The sequence below is a fragment of the Nomascus leucogenys genome, chromosome 19 (genome assembly GCF_006542625.1).
Source record: "Nomascus leucogenys isolate Asia chromosome 19, Asia_NLE_v1, whole genome shotgun sequence".
Classification (NCBI taxonomy): Eukaryota; Metazoa; Chordata; class Mammalia; order Primates; family Hylobatidae; genus Nomascus; species Nomascus leucogenys.
This window is the reverse complement of record NC_044399.1, coordinates 19,841,874-19,861,582: the sequence shown is the minus strand read 5'-3', so window position 1 is coordinate 19,861,582 and position 19,709 is coordinate 19,841,874. Positions and strand designations below refer to the sequence as shown.

General features: G+C 36.2%; 1 protein-coding gene across 9 annotated transcripts in view; it reads left to right on the top strand.

The window, feature by feature from the left end:
• Nucleotides 1–19,709, top strand: part of PUM2 (pumilio RNA binding family member 2) — a 103,300-nt gene that overhangs the window by 29,357 nt on the left and 54,234 nt on the right. For 8 of the 9 annotated variants that reach the window (XM_030799279.1, XM_030799280.1, XM_003275980.4 and 5 more), the window contains 5 exons: nt 2,337–2,445; nt 8,502–8,689; nt 9,255–9,424; nt 12,332–12,602; nt 12,846–12,939. In XM_030799279.1, the coding sequence (XP_030655139.1) occupies nt 2,337–2,445; nt 8,502–8,689; nt 9,255–9,424; nt 12,332–12,602; nt 12,846–12,939 (832 nt within the window). The remainder of the gene's footprint in view (nt 1–2,336; nt 2,446–8,501; nt 8,690–9,254; nt 9,425–12,331; nt 12,603–12,845; nt 12,940–19,709) is intronic. The other variant, XM_030799281.1, reaches the window with a different exon arrangement.

Sequence of the window (19,709 nt, the reverse complement as noted above, 5' to 3'; positions counted from 1 at the left end):
ACTTTATTTTAGATTACTTATTTGTTATTATTTTGATACTGAGACATTTTTCTTCGTGAAGTATGGGATAAAAGCATTGCTTTATTCTTTAAGGAATTATTTTCATCTGCTTGGAATGGCTTATACAGTATTTTTAAAGGATTAACTTGGGTTTTAACTATGAATGTTCTATTATTTAAATATATCAAGTATGCTTTAGTATTCATATTACTAGATTTATGTTTTGTTGAATATTTACATGAATCTTTTATGGTGAGATTTTTAAAATAGAGGGAATAGAAGTTATAGTTTACTTACTGGGATCTTTATTAGAGCAGATTATTTTTTAAAATGTCTGCTCTTTATAAATACCAGTCATTTACAGCCCAGGGCCATCCTAGCATTTTAAAACTTTTTTAAAAAAATGGAGTTCTTTTTTTTTTTTTTAAACATTTAAACATTTTAATTGACATTTTTTAATTAAAACATTTAGTTTAGCAAAAGATCTGTAATTCAGGAACATGCCCAAATTGAATTTTTTCTCTTCCCTTTAAAGCTGCTTCTCCTGGTTCGTTGTTGTTTTCCTATTTTGGTCAATAGCACTACCATTTACCTTTTTACCTGTTTAAGTTGTTAAACAGGTTATTCTTTTTACTTATCTTCCCCACCATTTGTATTCAGATCCTTTTGACTCCAAGGTGTCTCTCAGATCCATTTTATTTTCTCAGCTTTCTCTGCCAGTACCCTCTTGTTTGTTTGTTTGTTTTTTGTTGTTTGAGACAGAGTCTTTGTCACCCAGGCTGGAGTGCAGTGGTGCAACCTCCACCTCCTGGGTTCAAGCACCTCTCTGCCTCAGCCTTCTGGGTAGCTGGGATTACAGGTGCGGGCAACCATGCCCGGCTAATTTTTGTATTTTTAGTAGAGACAAGGTTTCACTATCTTGGCCAGGCTGGTCTTGAACTCCTGACCTTGTGATCCACCTGTCTAGGCCTCCCAAAGTGCTGGGATTACAGGTATGAGCCACCTCTCCTGGCCCAGTACCCTCTTTCAGTTCTTGCTCTCTTGGCCCCCTTATTGTAAATTGCCAAAATTGATCTGCTTGTTCTTTCTATTTGTTATTCTTACAATTTGAGTTTTTTGTAATACATAGTGTCACCCTTGCTATAACTCCTCTATTCCCTGTTGCTTCAGTAGAACATCTAACTTCCTTAGCATGTCTTTAAGGGTCTTCATAATCTGATCTGCCGGCATCTGTTAGATTTGCTAGCATGAACTTTTGACCTTCCCACATGTTTCATCTCACACCCTATTCTACACACAGTGCATTTTCTCAAGTTTTGCCTTTATTAATGGTTTACTACGTCATACACACAAACACATCTTATCTCAGACCCATTTCAGGTATTACTGTGTTATATTTATTTTAGTTTATATGTTTGTGAGCTCTCTAAAGGTGAGCGGACCATGCCCTTAAGAGGTAAACATATACGTAATTGAGTGTGATAAGATTAATAGAAGTATACACAGGTTTTATTGTTAGCACTGAAAAGACTGGACACCTAGTTGAGAGTGATGGTGTCTTATGAATGCTTCTTTAAAATGCTAAGTTCACTTCTCAGAAAACCAGTCTGTTCTTTTCAAGCAAACATATCCAAGTTGGCCACCTCCTAAGCGACAGGGACAGTAGGGAGAAGTGAATGAATATTAAAGAATAAGAATTGCCCAAAATGTTCATTTTGAGTAATCAATGAATGATTGTGTCAACACAATTTTTATGTGCTATGCATGTCACAGTATAGGATAGAGCACAGGGCCTTGAGATTCTTTCTTTTCTATGCATGTTTCCTATCATCCATAGCTTTTTGTTATGGGTTTGACAGATAGTACTCCGCAGCTAGTAAGAGGTGTGAAGTTCACTTGCATTGAATAACTGAGTTAAGAATGAAAAAGTATTTACTATTCTAGAAGATGATAGGAGGTGGTCTAGGGAGAGGACTTGGAAGTGAAGGGAAAAGTTCAATAATTCCTATGGATATGCTTGTTAAATCTGTTATTGAGTAAAGAATTTAATAAGCCTTTTGAATAAATTTACATTATAATAAAAATGTGTGAAAAGTGAAGAAAAGTCAGAAGTAGATTTTGATTTTTGTTTAAGGTCTAGAATTATTAGCGCCAGCACACAAAAATAAGTGGGGAGTTAATTTACTATTAACAAAACAACTTAGAAAATACGTCACTCTGAATTTTCATTAGCATTGAAAACTAATGTATACATAGCAGTGATATGTTTGAGACTTCTTATGTATTAATTCTTTGTAATTAGAATAAAATTTAACTGTAATTTTTCCTCCAAATAGCTTTTGCCTACCAAAAAGTTTTGGGAACCTGATGATTCAACAAAAGATGGACAAAAAGGCATATTTCTTGGGGATGATGAATGGAGAGAGACTGCATGGGGAACTTCTCGTAAGTTACTGGTATATGTGTGAGAATTGTGAATATATTTAGCATTTTATAAGTCATAATGCACCTTTTTTTTTCGAGTGAGTCTCCAGATTTTTGCATTTTTTTGTAGAGTTTCGCTGTGTTGCCCAGGCTGGTCTCAAATAACTGGGCTCATGCAATCCTCCTGCCTTGGCCTCCCAAAGTGCTGGGATGGTAGGCGTGAGCCACCACACCCAACCCTATGCACATTTTCTTAATGGCAGCTAAGAAATGTAATTTTAGAAGTATTTGTCACTATAAGATTTTATTAAGGGTTTTTTTTTAATTGATTGTAAAATTCTGTGGCTATTATTAAAAAAGATGCTGGTGAGGTTGTGGTGAAAAAGGACCACTTACACACTACTAGTGGGAATGTAAATTAGTTCAGCCATTGTGGAAAGCATTGTGTCAATTCCTCAGAGAAGTAAAAACAGAATTATCATTCAATCCAGCAATCCCATTATTGGGTATATACCCCAAGGAGTATAAATTGTGCTACCATAAGACACACATGTGTATGTTCGCAGCAGCACTATTCCATAATAGCAAAACCATGGAAAAACCTAAATGCCTATCAATACTAGGGTGGATAAAGAAAATGTGGTACATACGCACCATGGAACACTATGCAGCCATGAAAAAAAGATTGAGATAATGTCCTTTGCAGCAACATGGATGGGGCTGGAGACCATTACCTTTAGCAAACACAGAAAACCAAATACCGCTAGTTCTCACTTATTAATTGGGGGCTAAATAACGAGAACACAGGGACACAAAGAGGGGAACAACAGACATAGGGAACTCCTTAAGGGTGGAGGGTGGGAGGAGGGAGAGGATCAGAAGAAATACCCATCAGGTACTATTTTTAGTACCTGAGTAATGAAATAATCTGTACACCAAACCCCTGTGACATGAATTTACCTATATAGCAAACCTGCATGTGTACCCCCCCCAATCTAGAATAAAAGTTTAAAAATAATAACATTCTGAATTTTCATTTAAAATGGAGGCTAGATTAATTTAACCATAGAAATTTTTAGTCTTAAATTGTACTAGATGATCGTGACTGATTTATCTAATTGCAGCTAAGCCTAGCTTTATTAGATATTTGCCATACCCAGGAAGGAAGTAGACTGTCTTGGTAAGATAGAGCTCCCAGAAAGGGAGCAGATCTTTAAATGTTTTGATTTCAACTTCATAAGTAGTGGGGAGAGACTTAGGTCTAAGAAACTGTTAAGGGAAAATTAACTGGTGTATAAGGAGTATAACATACAGGAGTGACAGTGTTGGCAAATTAAAGATCATAGTTAAATGCTTTTTTTTTTTCCTTTTTAAGAGGGTGTTGCTCTGTTGCCTAGGCTGGTGTGCAGTGGCATGATCTTAGCTCACTGCAGTCTCAAGCTTTTGGGCTAAAAAGATCCTTCCGCCTCCTCCTCCCGAGTAGCTAGGACTACAGGCTCACACCATCACATCTGGCTAATTTTTTTTTTTTCTCCTGAGACGGAGTCTCGCTCTGTCACCCAGGCTGGAGTGCAATGGCCCAGTCTTGGCTCACTGCAACCTCCGCCTCCCAGGTTCAAGTGATTCTCCTGCCTCAGCCTCCCAAGTAGCTGGGATAGTAGGTGCCCGCTACCACGGCCTGCTAATTTTCATATTTTTCGTAAAGATGGTGTTTCACCATGTTAGCCAGGCTGGTCTCGAAATCTTACCTCAGGTGATCTGCCTGCCTCAGCCTCCCAAAGTGCTGGGATTAGGGCATGAACCATGCCTGGCCGTGTCTGGCTAATTTTTAAAACTTTTTTTGGGAGATGGGGTCTCAATATGTTACCCAGGCTGGTCTCGGAACTTCTGCCGTCAAGTGATCCTCCTGCCTCAGGCGTGAGCCACCTTGTTCAGCCCATAGTTGTATTAAAGTAGTTAGCATATCATTTTACTGATTATATTTTAAAATGTTTCCAGTTAGTAAAATCTGAGAGGTGTATGGCCAGATCATGTATTTTACAAATATTTTCTTTTTTTTTTTTTTAAGTTAATACAGTTTGCTTAAGCTCTGCAGAATGACCAAAGTAATAATGAAAAAAAAATTTTGGATGATAATTACCCAATTATCATTATTTTTCCAGTGTTAATCATGAGATATTTTCTTATTCTCTAAATCATTAAAATATATTAGAAGATTTAACACTTCTATATAATGTTTAATTTCATTGTTAAAATAATTGCCAAAAAGCTAAAATCTAAAAGGTTAGGAAAGTCTGGAAAATGTTGGTGATTTCAACAAAGTAGGTTGCAAATGTTGGCAACAAGTAATTTAGACAAAAATTTTCTTAAAACATTGTAAATTTCCTTTGAGTTCAACTAATATGTGATACGTAATATGCCAGGTTTGGAGAATATAAAGATAAATGATATGACCCTTGTCCTCAAGGAATTTTTATTTTTCTGAATTAGAATTAACCTGTATTAGGCTAGACTCATAATTTTAAATATTTAGTAATTTGGACTGGGATACATCTTCCCTACAAAAGGCATATTTCTTGCTGAGAGCATGTGTGCTCGATAACTTGGTTGATAGACATGATTTGAAAGTTGAATGCACAATTTATTTACCAGAATCAGAACCAAGGATTTAAAAAAAATTTTATCTTTTTTGAGACCAGGTTATAAGACTGGCTAATTTTTGTATTTTTGGTAGAGGTGGGGTTTCACCATGTTGCCGAGGCTTGTTTCGAACCCCTGAGCTCAAAAAATCCTCCTGCCTCAGCTTCCCGAAGTGCTGGAATTAAAGGTATGAGCCACTATGCCCAGCCAACCAAAGATTTTTTGAGGTGTTGAAAAGCAAAGCATCTTGAGCACACAATGACAAAGAGAGATTATTTCAAGATGGATGATAGGGAAACCGTGAAATTTATTATTTCAGTCAATTTTTTGTACCACTCCTCTCCCAACTCTCATAACATTTTGAAGATGAATGTTTGTCTTTTACTAGAAACTATGAGAAAATTAGAAATGAATGGAATTTTGTTTACCTAACAAACATTTATTGAATGCCAGACACATAAAAATATGCATAACACCTTCTTGTTCTAAAGGAATTGTCATTCTAAGAGAGCCTCTTTCCATGACTGCAGGAGACTTGACATACTTCCTCTCAGCAGAACCATATTACTTGTGATTATCAGGTTCATTATGTTCTCCAGCACTTCTTGGCATTTGAACATGCTGGTTTCTGTAACTGAAATGTCCTATCACCCCCACCTCCCCAATGGTTACCTTTTTTTAACCCTTCATTATCAGCTAAAATATCACTTCCATCTGTAATTGCAGCACTTTAGGAGGTCAAGGCTGGCAGATACTTGAGGCCAGGAGTCTGAGACCAGCTGGGCAATATAGTGAGACCCTGCACCTTCGCACCAAAAAAAAAAAAAAAAAAAAAAAGAAGCACACTTCCTTTGGTGGCATTGATTCTAAGAATTAGAAGGATTGATACCCATCTTTCTTATTTTTGCTTTTTTTTCCCTTAAATTTTACTTTTTCCTTTAAGCTCTGTTGGACTTGAATGCCCGTCTTTCAGATCTCATAGTATCATGGATTATATTTTTGTTAAAGCGCTTTTATTCTATTCTAATTGCTTTTTATTAAACCTATACTCTTGAGGACAAACTGTGTTGTTCTCGGATTCCTCATGTATAGCTCATTGCCTAGCATACAAGAGAATAAATCAATATTTCAACTGTGTAATGAATGGATGTATGACTGAAAGAAAGGATATAATGACTAATCTCATGGATGCACATACTGAAACGGAAATGTTTTGATTTGGTTTAACCTGGCAATCATTTCAAAATTATTACAGTTAATAAAATTATAACTGGCTACCAGTATGACATTTCAGCCTCAATAGTTTAAATACTGAGTATTTATACCAGTCACAAACAAGTCAGAGGTAGCTGGTAGCTTACCGTTTCTTTCAAAAAAATTTCCAGCAAAAACTATTTTTATTTGTATTCCATTAACTCTCAGATCTTAAATACTACCTTTACTTTTCATCTCAAAAGTATGGAGAAAAAATATATCAAATGAATAATTTTGTTTTAAAATAAATGGAAAAATTTTAAGATAGAAGATAATTTAGTTTTTTTTTTAACCAAGAATAGAAAATTCTATGGTATTATCGATTTTTCTGGACTTACTCATTTGTGAGTATAGCGTTATAGTTGTGAGTTCTGATCTATCCAGTGCGTTACTGTGAACTTGAGAAGTGTTTCTGCCAAATTGAAAGTTTATTTTATTTTATTGTTATTTTAATGTATTTGTTTGCAGTGGGGAGCAGGGTCTCATGTCACCCAGGCTGGAGTGCAGTGGCACAATCACGGCTCACCAAAGCCTTGACCTCCTGGGCTCAGGTGATGATACTTCCACCTCATCAGCCTCCTTAGTAGCTGGGACTGTAAGTGCCCGTCACCATGTCCAGCTAATTTTTGTATTCTTAGTAGAGATGGGGTTTCGCCTTTTTGTCCAGGCTGGTCCTGAACTCCTGAGGTCAAGCAGTCCACCTGCCTTAGTCTCCCGAAGTACTGGGATTACAGGAGTGAGTCACTGCCCCTGGCCTTTTTTTTTTTTTTTGAGACAGGATCTCACTCTGTCACCCAGAGCGGAGTGCAGTGGTGTGAACATGGCTCACTGCAGCCTCAACCTCCTAGGTTCAAGTAATCTTCCCACTTCAGCTCTCAGCTCCTGAGTAGCTGGGACTACAGACCTGTGCTGCCATGCTTGGCTAATTTTTAAACTTTTTGTAGAGATGGGAACTCACCATGTTTCTCATGCTAGTCTCAAACTCCTCTGCTCAAGTGATCCTCCTCAGCCTCCCGAAGTGCTGGGATAGCACGTATGAGCGCCTGCTGTTCAGCCTCTTCTAGGTTTTATCCCTGAAGGTTTATATTATGAATTGTTATGTTATAAATTGTCAAAAGAACGTTAACTTTTTAAAATGATGTTTATAAGCAACTGATCCTTCAGGTAGTATCCTTTGGGTACTATTTCTACCTTTATTGACCTTTTTGATTGTACTGTTCTTAACATAGGTTTTTATATGTTTATTGCCAAATGGCTCTTTCTGTCTGTATTTTCAAGATATGTGCTCCAGCCAGTTAGTCTCAACCAAAAATTTTCTCCCAAATTCTGTAGGTTGCCTGTTCACTCTGATGATAGTTTATTTTGCTGTGTGGAAGCTCTTTAATTAGATCCCATTTGCCAATTTTGGCTTTTGTTGCCATTGCTTTTGGTGTTTTAGTCATGAAGTCTTTGCCCATGCCTGTGTCCTGAATGATATTGCCTAGGTTCTCTTCTAGGGTTTTTATGGTTTTAGGTCTTACATTTAAGTCTTTAATCCATCTTGAGTTAATTTTTGTATAAAGTGTAAGGAAGGGATCCAGTTTCTGCTTTCTACATATGGCTAGCTAGTTTTCCCAGCACCATTTATTAAATAGGGAATCCTTTCCCCATTTCTTGTTTTTGTCAGGTTTGTCAAAGATCAGATGGCTATAGATGTGTTATTTCTGAGGCCTGTGTTCTGTTCCATTGGTCTATATATCTGTTTTGGTACCAGTACCATGCTGTCTTGGTTACTGTAGCCTTGTAGTATAGTTTGAAATCAAGTAGCATGATGCCTCCAGCTTTGTTCTTTTTGTTTAGGATTGTCTTGGCTATGCGGACTCTTTTGGTTCCATATGAAATTTAAAGTAGTTTTATCTAATTCTGTGAAGAAAGTCAGTGGTAGCTTGATGGGGATAGCATTGAATCTATAAATTACCTTGGATAGTATGGCCATTTTCATGATACTGATTCTTCCTATCCATGAGCATGGAATGTTCTTCCATTTGTTTGTGTCCTATGAAGAGCTTTATGTAAAGATTATAGTAATAACATGCAAAATAAAACAATGCTGATTTTTCTTACTTCAGTATATTAATTTGTTTAACTACATGTTGTTTAACTTAAAAGTATAAGTATATAATTGTGTTTTTTCTTCCAAACAGACCATTCAATGTCCCAGCCTATTATGGTACAGAGAAGATCTGGACAGGGTTTTCATGGAAACAGTGAAGTAAATGCAATACTGTCTCCGCGATCAGAAAGTGGAGGCCTTGGTGTGAGCATGGTAGAATATGTATTAAGTTCTTCTCCTGCTGATAAATTGGATTCTCGATTTAGGAAGGGAAATTTTGTAAGTATTTTGAATAAAGAAATAATATTTGCTTGAGGGTTATTTGGTTACATTACTTTTATTTTTAATTCAATTTATTTTTCTGTGCCCTTCCTATAGCTAAGGGAAATTTTGTAACTATTATTGCTATTCTGCTTAGCCACTTGAAAAACGTGAAATGATAGAACCATTGGAAATATGTATGATCTGAACCATGTTACAAAAGTCAAATCATACTAATTTTAAAACATAATCTGCAAAATTAAAATTGCTTATTCCTGGTAGTGCTTGATCTGAAAGTAACTAAACAAAATCGTCTACGCATTAAAGAAAATTTTAATCTAGTTTGTGGTGTTAACTGCTTTTCCAGCACCGCTATAGTTAAGGTTGCCTTAGCCCTTCTGTTATAAATCACTAGTTTGTACTCAATTTTTTGGCCTTTGATAAATTAATTAACTACGAAATTAAATAAGATTCAATGCTTTTATTGTTTACATGCACTATAGTGTAGTGTTAGGTCACCTTATGGTGCCTTTTTTTTGTGTTCTATTAAATATTCAGAATCAAACAGATTCTTTTTCCTCAGGGCACTAGAGATGCTGAAACAGATGGACCTGAGAAAGGAGATCAAAAAGGCAAGGCTTCTCCATTTGAGGAGGACCAAAACAGAGATCTTAAACAAGGAGATGATGATGATTCTAAAATAAATGGCAGAGGTTTGCCAAATGGAATGGATGCCGATTGCAAAGATTTTAAGTAAGATTTTAACTTTCTCAAGAAGAAAAGCGTATCTTTTTAGGGATTATTACTGTTAGTTGATGTGACTGATTTAGACATTTTCATCATTTAGGTTTATTTCCTTTGAACTTTGTGTAAATCTGGACAAATTTTATTTTTTTACTATAAAGAAAATTTGTGATTATGAACCATTAAAAAAAAATAATCTTCAAACCAGCCTCTGAAACAGTGCATTCTGTTGAAGGAGTAATGTTAGAAGCTGTGCTTACTTTTCTGGTAATATAATAGTCTAAATTTGAACTTTTTCCTCTCTGTTAAATTTTAGTGAACTGTAGGTTTACTCTGATTTTTTTTTTTTCCCCTCTTGGGAGTGCTTTTGAGCACCTTTCAGTGGAGTTTTCTTCCTTCTGAGTATATATGCCCTGCCTCCCATTTAACTTTTAATCTTAAGAGGAGACAAAATTAGCTTAGGAGCAGTAATCTTTCTTACAATATATGAGTTTGTGCTGATACTTAAGATTATTCCTGCAAATAGCAAGTGGGGAACATATTAGAGACTTTTAAAAGTTAGCTTTAAGCTCATAATTTTTTATATTGTAGCCTTTTGTTGTCTTTTTATGGCAGTTAAATAAGTACTTTAGCCTTTGGTCTTAGATTAGACAGTATACATTTATCTACATATTAGGGAGTTGTTTCTTTGTATTGATTTTCTGTAATATTTCAATAATTAGGTGCTTCGGAGCCTGTATCTGAAAATGAGTTGTTTCTTTGAGGTCTTATGACCATGGAATCTTACATAAAATAGTATTAGGTATATGGTGGGTGGTATACTTTTACATTTATTGCCTTTAATTATCAAAAGCAACGTAACAATGCTTCTTAAAAACAGTGCCATTTCTATCTGTTCTGAGTGCAAAAAAGCATCCAAAACCAGTAAACCTCTTTTAACAAGAAATACACTTAATGCTATTCAGATTTAGAACTTTATTCTGAGTTTGTTCTTCACTATTACCTAAGTTTTAGTAAAGGAAATGCATGTAAAATTAAGTTGATGATAAACCCTTCAGAGTATACATTTATAATTGAAGTGTTAATACACCATTAACTATAGCAAGAAAATAGCACCACTGATAGCATTACTTTTTTTCCTAATGTCCTCTATTTTTGCTATATGTGAGTTACTTTGTGTGAGAGGTTATACTTCTCCCCTGAAATATGAATGTGGACTTTACATTTATTAGCATTCTAATTTTATTCCATTAAGTTTTTAGGTACCTGTCTTAAATTACTAATTATTTTAGATAGAGTATTAGTTACTACTTGACAGTATTAAAATTATTAACACAATCAACAGCTGTGGTCATATGGTCAGTATGCCAGCACATCATTAATTTCTACATTAACTGATATGTCATCAATATATACATTATTGGAATAGAACAGAAATGAGTAAAAGAACTATTGGACACTTACTTTTTTAAGAAAAATTGGCTGATTTTAAAGAAAATGCTTTTAGTTTTATCTTTTCATTCCATATGTTCCAAATGAAAAAAGAGCCTTTGGAATGTTCACCTACAGAATTAGGTGTGGCTGAAAGGGAAAGGAGTTTGAAATCTTCTGATTTTGCAAGGACAAAATGGTTGATGTTTAAATGAAGTGTAAGTTTGCTTACATATCTACAGAGAACAATTCTTGTAATCAAGAAATTGCTTTGTAAACTACTCTATATGTTAGCAAATTTATTCCAATACAGACCACCTGAAGTTGGGAAGAGTTAGCTGTAGCAACTGGCATTAAAAGCCAGGTAGAACAGTTACTGCCATTTACTTAATGCACTCAAGTTTGAATATCCTGTGAATGCATAGTTACTCTGAACAATAAACTCATTCTTACAAAGGAAAGGATCCTATATAAAACATTTATGTATAAGATAAGCTATAAATGAGGATTGATAATGGGTTAGAAATGTAAGTTTAGACCATGAAGGTGTTAATAAGAAGAGAAGCCAGTGCTTAAAATTTAGTCCAGTGTTAATAAATTCCTTGTGAAAATTAAGGAGGCCGTATAGTAGTAAGGTCCTTTTTTTTTTTTTTTAATGTAGAAAGATCCTTTTCTTGCTGTGTATACTTAAGTTTTGATAAATGTCATACATTTCCATTTCTTTCTGATGGTTTCAGCTGAACTATTTGTATAATAAACATGGTCTTTGGAGGGCTTTCATAAATAGTTGCTTTTGTTCTTATTAGTTGGAATCAAAAGGTCATCTCTTAAGTCTCCTCAATAAGAAAACTGCAGCTTGAAAGATGACATGACTTGCTCAAAATCATATTTAAAAGACAAAGTCAGAAGTCAGCCTTTTGACTTATCACGTACAGTACCCTTTTCCTGTTGCATCGCACATTTTGGCCCCTTAAATAATGAAGACCATTATGATCTCTTATGGCCAGATTTTTTTCTTAAATACTATTAAGCAGGATGTTATGGCAAAATTATGTGTTGGCAGGGCAGGACAGCAGTATGGTAAGTGGGTTTTGGTTTTCAGCTTTTTCATAATTTGCCACTTAATAACCTACTGTTAATACACTGTTCTTTGTGACTGTGACTTGAGACAGAGATTTCAGGTAGTATAAGCCTGAGTTGCGATACTGGCCAGTTTTTCTAATCTGTAAAATTGCATTATGTCTTTATGTTATTCAGATTGAAGGGAGTAATCATTAATAATATTTTTAAATCCTCAAATCATGCCAGCTCTTAAGAGGAAAGTTATATTAAATAGAAAAAAATGTGATAAGGTGGCATAGTGACCCAGAATGCCTTATTCACTGTATTTTATGACCATTTGTTTTTCATGATTTTTCTATTTTCCCATTTCGCCATTTGACTTGTTACTTTTATTCATAATGCGTTTCTATTTTCTTTATGTAGTCGTACTCCTGGAAGTCGTCAAGCCTCTCCAACTGAAGTAGTTGAGCGCTTGGGCCCCAATACTAATCCCTCAGAAGGACTGGGGCCTCTTCCTAATCCTACAGCTAATAAACCACTTGTTGAAGAATTTTCAAATCCTGAAACTCAGAATCTGGATGCCATGGAACAAGTTGGTCTGGAATCCTTACAGTTTGACTATCCTGGTAATCAGGTACCAATGGACTCTTCAGGAGCTACTGTAGGCCTTTTTGACTACAATTCCCAGCAACAGGTAAAAGCATGCTCTTTCTTTAAGAAGGTCCTCTTAACTATATACTGGTTTAGCCTGAAGTACTATGTGGCACTGAAAAGAATGGTAGGGGTTTTTGAGTACTAAATGTTTTATTGATTAAAGTGTCCTTGTATTTGAGAAAGTCCTCCCCCCCAAAAAATGTTTAAAATGTTTTATTCAGATTTCTAATTAGAAATGAAAGATTTTGACACTAATCTTTGTGTTAAATATTTTCCCTAATAGCTCTTTCAGAGGACTAATGCACTAACAGTTCAGCAGTTAACTGCAGCTCAACAGCAGCAATATGCATTAGCAGCAGCTCAGCAGCCACATATAGGTGAGTCTTCATAAGTTCTCATTTTGACCAAAGTCTTGTTAAAATGTCTAGAATGTTTCACTTTTCATTTACTGATTGGTGAGGTTTTGTTACTTTTTGAAACATCTGAGATCAACAAGTAATAGATTGTATGACAAAGGTATTTATTAACTAGAGAATTGTTTCTGATTATTATTTGCATCACTGGTTAAATTAAATAAAAATCTGTAATTTGATAAAAGTTGTCATCGCATAAGTTTTTCTCCAATGTGAAGTTGAGAAAGTCAGACACCTGGAAATTCAAATTTAGTTATTTGTGTCCATTATCAAGTCAGGATATTCATTTAAATTTTTTCGTAAAATATTTTTTTCCATGAAGTTATTTGGTCTTTGACTTTTAATCTGCTAGAACTCAGGCTTGGTACATTATGTTGTCTGTACTGGGTCTCCCCACTACCTCCCACAATAATAATATGGGAATAGCTTCCCTCTACCCTTTACCCAGTTTCCCCTAATGGCTACACTTAAATAATTACAGTACAGTATCAAAAACAGTAATATGATATTGATGCAGTATGTATGTATAATTTTATTTTATCATGTGTAGATTTGTGTAACCATTTTTATGCCTGTCTGATTTTGGCTAAGTTTGTACGAAGACTATTAACATCAGAGTCTATGGAAGGGGTTCTCTTTCCTTAACGTCGTATTGTTCTGTGTTAGTGCAATAAGGCTTCCTAAGCCCGAATTTTTATTTTTCAGTTTTTTTGTTTGTTTTGGAGACAGAGTCTCACTCTCACCCAGGCTGGAGTACAGTGGCGTGATCTCGCCTCACTTCAGCCTCCGCCTTCTGGGTTCAAGAGATTCTCCTGCCTTCTGAGTGGCTGGGATCACAGGCGTCTGCCACCACACCCGGCTAATTTTTGTATTTTAATAGAGACGGGGTTTTTACCATGTTGGCCAGGCTGGTCTCGAACTCCTGATCTCAGGTGATCAGCCCCCCTCGGCCTCCCAAAGTGCTGGGATTGCAGGTGTGAGCCACCGCGTCTGGCCTATTTTGTTTTCATCAAAAATTTCAGGCTGCACAGTGGCGCCATCCTGAAATCCCAGCACTTTGGGAGGCCAAGGCAGGTGGATCACCTGAGGTCAGGAGTTTGAGACCATCCTGGCCAACATGGTGAAACCCCGTCTCTACAAAAATACAAAAATTAGCCGGGCGTAGCAGTGGGGGTCTGTAATCCCGTCTACTTGGGTGTCTGAGGCAGGAGAATCGCTTGAACCTGGGAGACAGAGGCTGCAGTGAAGCAAGATTGCACCACTGCTCTCCAGCCTGGGTGACAGAGAGAGACTCCACTCAAACAAACAAACAAAAAATCCACATTTATAGGTGAGTGCCAATCGCAGCATGTACTCTGGCCCTGTTTCTTTACTCTTTTTGCCTCTCTTTCTTTTTTTCCCCACTCCCTTTATCCCTTGTTTGTCCTCGTATGTTAGAAATGTACTGCTACCTGTCTATTCATGGACAGCACAACGGTTTTTATTTCTTGAGGCTTTATGTTACAGTATTTGGCAGGCTAATACATCTGTTACTCTTCTTTTTTGGAATTTTAAGTTTTTGGTTCTTATTTGCTTTTTTGTATGAACTTCAAAATTAGCTTATCTACTTCCAGAAGATAGGATTAAATTTTGTAATTTACTTAGGGAAATAGGACATCTTTATGCCATCAAGCATCAGTTTCTTTTTGTTGTTATTGTTTTTGTTATTGTTTCTTTGACAAGGAGGTCTTGTTGTTTGACCCAGGCTGGAGTGCAGTGGTGCAGTCTTGGCTCACTGCAACTGCTGCCTCCCAGGCTCAAGTGATCCTCTCACCTCAGCCTCCCGAGTAGCTGGGACCACAGGTGCACGCCACCACACCTGGCTAATTTTTTGTAGAGACGGTTTCGCCATGTTGCCCAGGCTGGTCCTGAGCTCAAGTGATCCACCCACCTCAGCCTCCCAAAGTGCTGGGATTACAGGCGTGAGCCACCGTGCCCTGCTGACATGAAGTATTCTTGTCCGGGGTATGATGTGTCTTTATTTTTGTTCAAGTTTACTGTAGTGTCATTTGAGTGCTTTAAATTTTTTCTCATATGGGTTTGCATATTTCATTCTAAGTTTATTTTATGTTTTGTTATTGTAAATGGCTTTCTTCCTGTCTTTCATTGTAGCTTTAAAGTGTTATCTATGTAAAATCGAGTACCATATATCAGATTTCATGAATGATATTTTAAAATAGTTGAATCATCTTCCCATTCTTGGAATAAAAAAGACTTGTATATAACAATTATTTCTTTTAACATACTCTTCCAATTTGCTAGTATTTCATTTAGGATTTTTACATCTATATAGTTAGGTGAAATTAGTCTCTGTGTATTTGCAGTTTTTTCATTTTTTTTAGTGTCAGCATTCTTGCTTCACAAAAATAATTTTAGATAGGTCTTTTTTTTTTTTTTTTTTTTTTTCGAAGACAAGGTCTTACTCTGTCACCCAGATTGGAGTGCAGTGGTACAGCCTCAGCTTCCCAGGCTGAAGCAATCCTTTCATCTCAGCCTCCCAGGTAGCTTGGGACTATAGGTTCAAGCCACGATGCCCAGTGAAATTTTTGTAGAGACGGGGATTCACCCTATTGTCCAGGCTGGTCTCAAACTCCTGGGCTCAAGTAATCCACCTGACTCAGCCTCCCAAAGTGCTGGGATTATAGACATAAGCCACTGCACCCAGCCCAGCCATTTCTTTTTTATTTTAATGCCTTAGAGTATTTTAATAATATTGGACTTACGTAATCTTTAAAGATGTGGCAGAACTTTCGTGTGTGAGAAACCTAATATAAATAAATTTGAAAACCTAGAAAGCATAGTGTATCAAAATTGACCCCACATTTTAACTCAATTCGACAGATAAGCATATTCATTGTTGACAATCTTTTTTATCCACGTTTGCCTGGTCACCTCTTAGCTGGCCAATAGCTCATTTAGAAAAGGACTAGTTGATAGAAATATGTAAATGTACCATATAATTTGCAGTTATTTAGTAATCGCACTTTTAAAAATTAAAAATAGGTGAGATTAATTTGAATATTTTATTTAGCTCATATCCAAAATATTGCAAAATGTAATCAATATGGAACTTGCTAATGAGAATTTTTGCATTCTTTTCTTTATATTGTTTTTGAAATATAGCTGATCTCAAGTCAGCTTTGAATATAGCTGATCTCAAACTAGTCACATTTTAAATGCACAGTGACCTTATGTGGAAAATTTTTAAAGTGTGAGTTGACAAATGTCTTCTGTACAAAGGGCTATTGAATATTTAAAGCTTTGCATCCCATATGGGTTTGGTCATGACCACTCCACTGTGCTGGTAAAGCATGAAAATGGTCATTAGATGATGCATAAATATTGCTATGTTCCAGTAAAACTTTACTTATGGGTACTTCAAATAATTTTCGTGTGTTTGAATTTTATTTTTTTGAACCATTTAAAAATATTAAAACTATTCCTAGCTAGTTTATACAAAAATAGGTAAGACATAGGCTTAACCCATGTACTTGGCCAGACAGAAATAATAGATAGGATAGAATGAAAACAAAAAGGCAGGGTTATGTAGTCGATTGGGGGGTTCCTAGAGTACAAGGAGTTGAGGGAGAATCCATAGTGGGGTAAATTGGGAATAAAGCCAGGTGACGTAGCTACAGATGGCTAGAAGGGGAATAAACAAACAAAAAGGGGCCTGTACAGTTCAGGCTTTGGGGGTTGAGTTATAGTAACCATGTAAGAGCTCCCCCAGCTACTAATAAAAGACTTGGTTTGGAGATTTGACCCTATAGTATGTAGTTTAGGCAATAATTCTGATACCACATAATGAACAAGTGAGTGCAAGAGAAACTCTCATGTAAGATAATGTTTCAAACAAAAATGACAGTACAAACAAGAAGGATCAGCTAGAAAACATGTCACAGAGTTCTAAGATATGGAAGGGAACTTTAAAGTTGTGCAAAGAACGTAAGATTATATTCAGAACCTTAAGAGATAAAGGATGTGAGCCATCAGAAATTATCAGAAGTCTTAAAACAACAGATTGCTGTGAAAAGGAGCCATTTTATGGTCTTGTAAGTAAGTCATTGAAAAAATAGTTCTAGGTGAGCTGCATAATTGGCTATCACCTACCACTAAATGAATTAGGAAATAAAACGTAGATGGTCGCCTAGAACACTGAAATTCCCTACAGTAATCAAGACATGGGAAATATAAAGGAGAAATGAACAGCTATGGAATGAGTTAGGGAGTAAATAAAAATGTACAAAGCATTTGTAAAGAAAACTGTAAACTTTTCCAGAAGTCTTGAATAAATGGAGACAGGTGATTTTTCTGGGCAAAACTCAGTATTATAAAAATGTCAGTTCTCCCTAAATTAATGTGTGTATTAAATACACTCTTGGTCAGAATCCCAGCAGGTTTTTTTTTTCTCTTTAAAAAAAAAAAAAAAAAAACTTGAAAGCTTGATTTTGATGTTTGTCTCAGAAAAGTAAATGGCACTTTTCTGTTGCCCAGGCATGGAGTGCAGTGGCCTATGGCTAATTGCAGCCTCGACCTCCCAGGCTCAAGCAGTGCTCCTGGAAAAAAACAGAAAATTAATGGAAAACTAAAATTAAAGTGGAGGAGGAGGACTTGCTCAACCGTATTGTTTCAGAGCAGAAGCACTCACTGCCTGATGTAGTAGAAGCCAATGCTATGGCACCAGGTTTTTGAGAAAAGCTTTTTTTGTAGGTCAACCAACAAGGAGACAGGAGTCCAGCTCAAGTCTCTCTCCCTGTGCTGGCTTTAAGGGAGTAATTTTTATTAGAAAGACCTTAGGGGATGGATTTTGAGATTATTAAGTGATTGGTGGAAGAAAAGGGGAGGCCTGGAAAGTCCTCAGCATGCACAGCTATCTCTTCATGCCACCTGATGGGTCACATGTGCAAATTGCAGGAGAGTTAGTATGAAACGTAGTGGAAATTTGGGCTGTGATGTCAGCAAGCTTGTTCTGCACAGACTGCAGTCCATATTGGTTTTAACCGATTTCAGCCAGTTTTGTTATCTTATAAACAGAGAGTTTCTGCATTTCTTTCTGCAAATTATTTCTTTTCATATCTGCCATCCTGCAAACTCAAGAATTTTCATTAGTCACTGCTTTCTTTAACTTTTTGGAGCACAGTTTCAGTTTTTTAAAACAATTATTATGACAATTAAAAGAGTGTGGTACTGGACTCAAAATATATGAGTAGATCATTGAACAAGATTACTTTGAAATAGATCCGTGTGTGCATGCATGCTTGTTTAGGGTAGAGTGATGAGATGAATTTCAAATCAATGCCAAAAGAATGATTATTTGGAAAATAGCTTGGGGGGTAGTTATTGGGTCTCATTCCTAATGGATTGAAATTTTTAATGAGAAAAACAAAAGCATAAAAGATTTGATACAGTTTCCTTGTTGATAGACAAACAACCATGAATTAAAACAAGTTTTTAAAAAAATTTTTAATTTACCTATTAGGTTGGCGAGTCTTCAGAATGTTTGATAATGTCCTGTTTTGGCAGGAGTGTAAGTGGCACTCATGTTTTCGGAATCTAAATTGGTACAGTTTTCCTGGAGAATAATCTAGAAATGTGGGTCAAGAATTTATATGACAAAAACAGAAAAGTCAGGTGTGTTGGCACCTGCCTTTATTCTCCGCTACTGGAGGTTGAGGCGGGAACATCAGTTGAGCCGAGGAGGTCGAGACCAGCCTGAACTCTGCAACATAGTGAGATATTGTCTCTTAAAAAAGAGAATTTATATTTTCGTCCGTTGAAGTGAATTTTTGTAAGGGTATAGTAATGTACAGACCTGTGTATCTAAAGAGAATAATGGCATTATTTATTTATAGCAAAAGATTATGAACCATCTACATATATAAAGATAGTAGACTGATTATATCATGTTCCTTCTATACAGAAGACTACATATTATGTAGCCATTAGAAAGAATGAGTGGCTGGGCACAGTGGCTCACGCCTGTAATCCCAGCATTGTGGGGAGGTCAAGTTGGGTGGATTGCTTGAGCACAGGAGTTTGAGACCAGCCTAAGCAATAGGCAAAACCCTGCCTCTACAAAAATTAGCCAGGTATGGTAGTGCATACCTGTAGTCCCAGCTACTCAGGAGGCTGAGGTGGGAGGATCGCTTGAGCCTGGGAGGTGAAGGCTGAAATTAGCCATGATCATGCCACGGCACTCCAAGCCTGGGCAACAGAGCAAGACCTTGTCTCAAAAAAAAAGGACGAGCTAGGTATGTATCTGTAAACAGAGATGTATGATTAATTGGTAGGTAAAAAAGTGTATTAAAGTACCATTATAGAGTACAAAATGTATGAGTATATATGCATTTAGAAGTACGTATACATATCAGGAAAGGTTACATGAGGATTTTCACTTTCCGCTTTATGTCTCCCAGTATTTGAATTTTTAATAACAATCTTTATATCATAAAACTATATTAAATTAAACTTTTAGATTTTTTAGTGGTGTAAGTAGAACAGGAATCCTAATACATTGTTTTCTACTTTTGTGATAAAGATAATTCATGATAGATGAAGCTGCAAACCAAAAGATAACCGAGACAGGTCTCAATCAGTTTAGAAAGTTTATTCTGCCAAGCTTAAGGACATGTCCATGTCGCAGCTTCAGGAAGTCCTGACAATATGTGCCCAAGGTGGTTGGGGCACAACTTAGT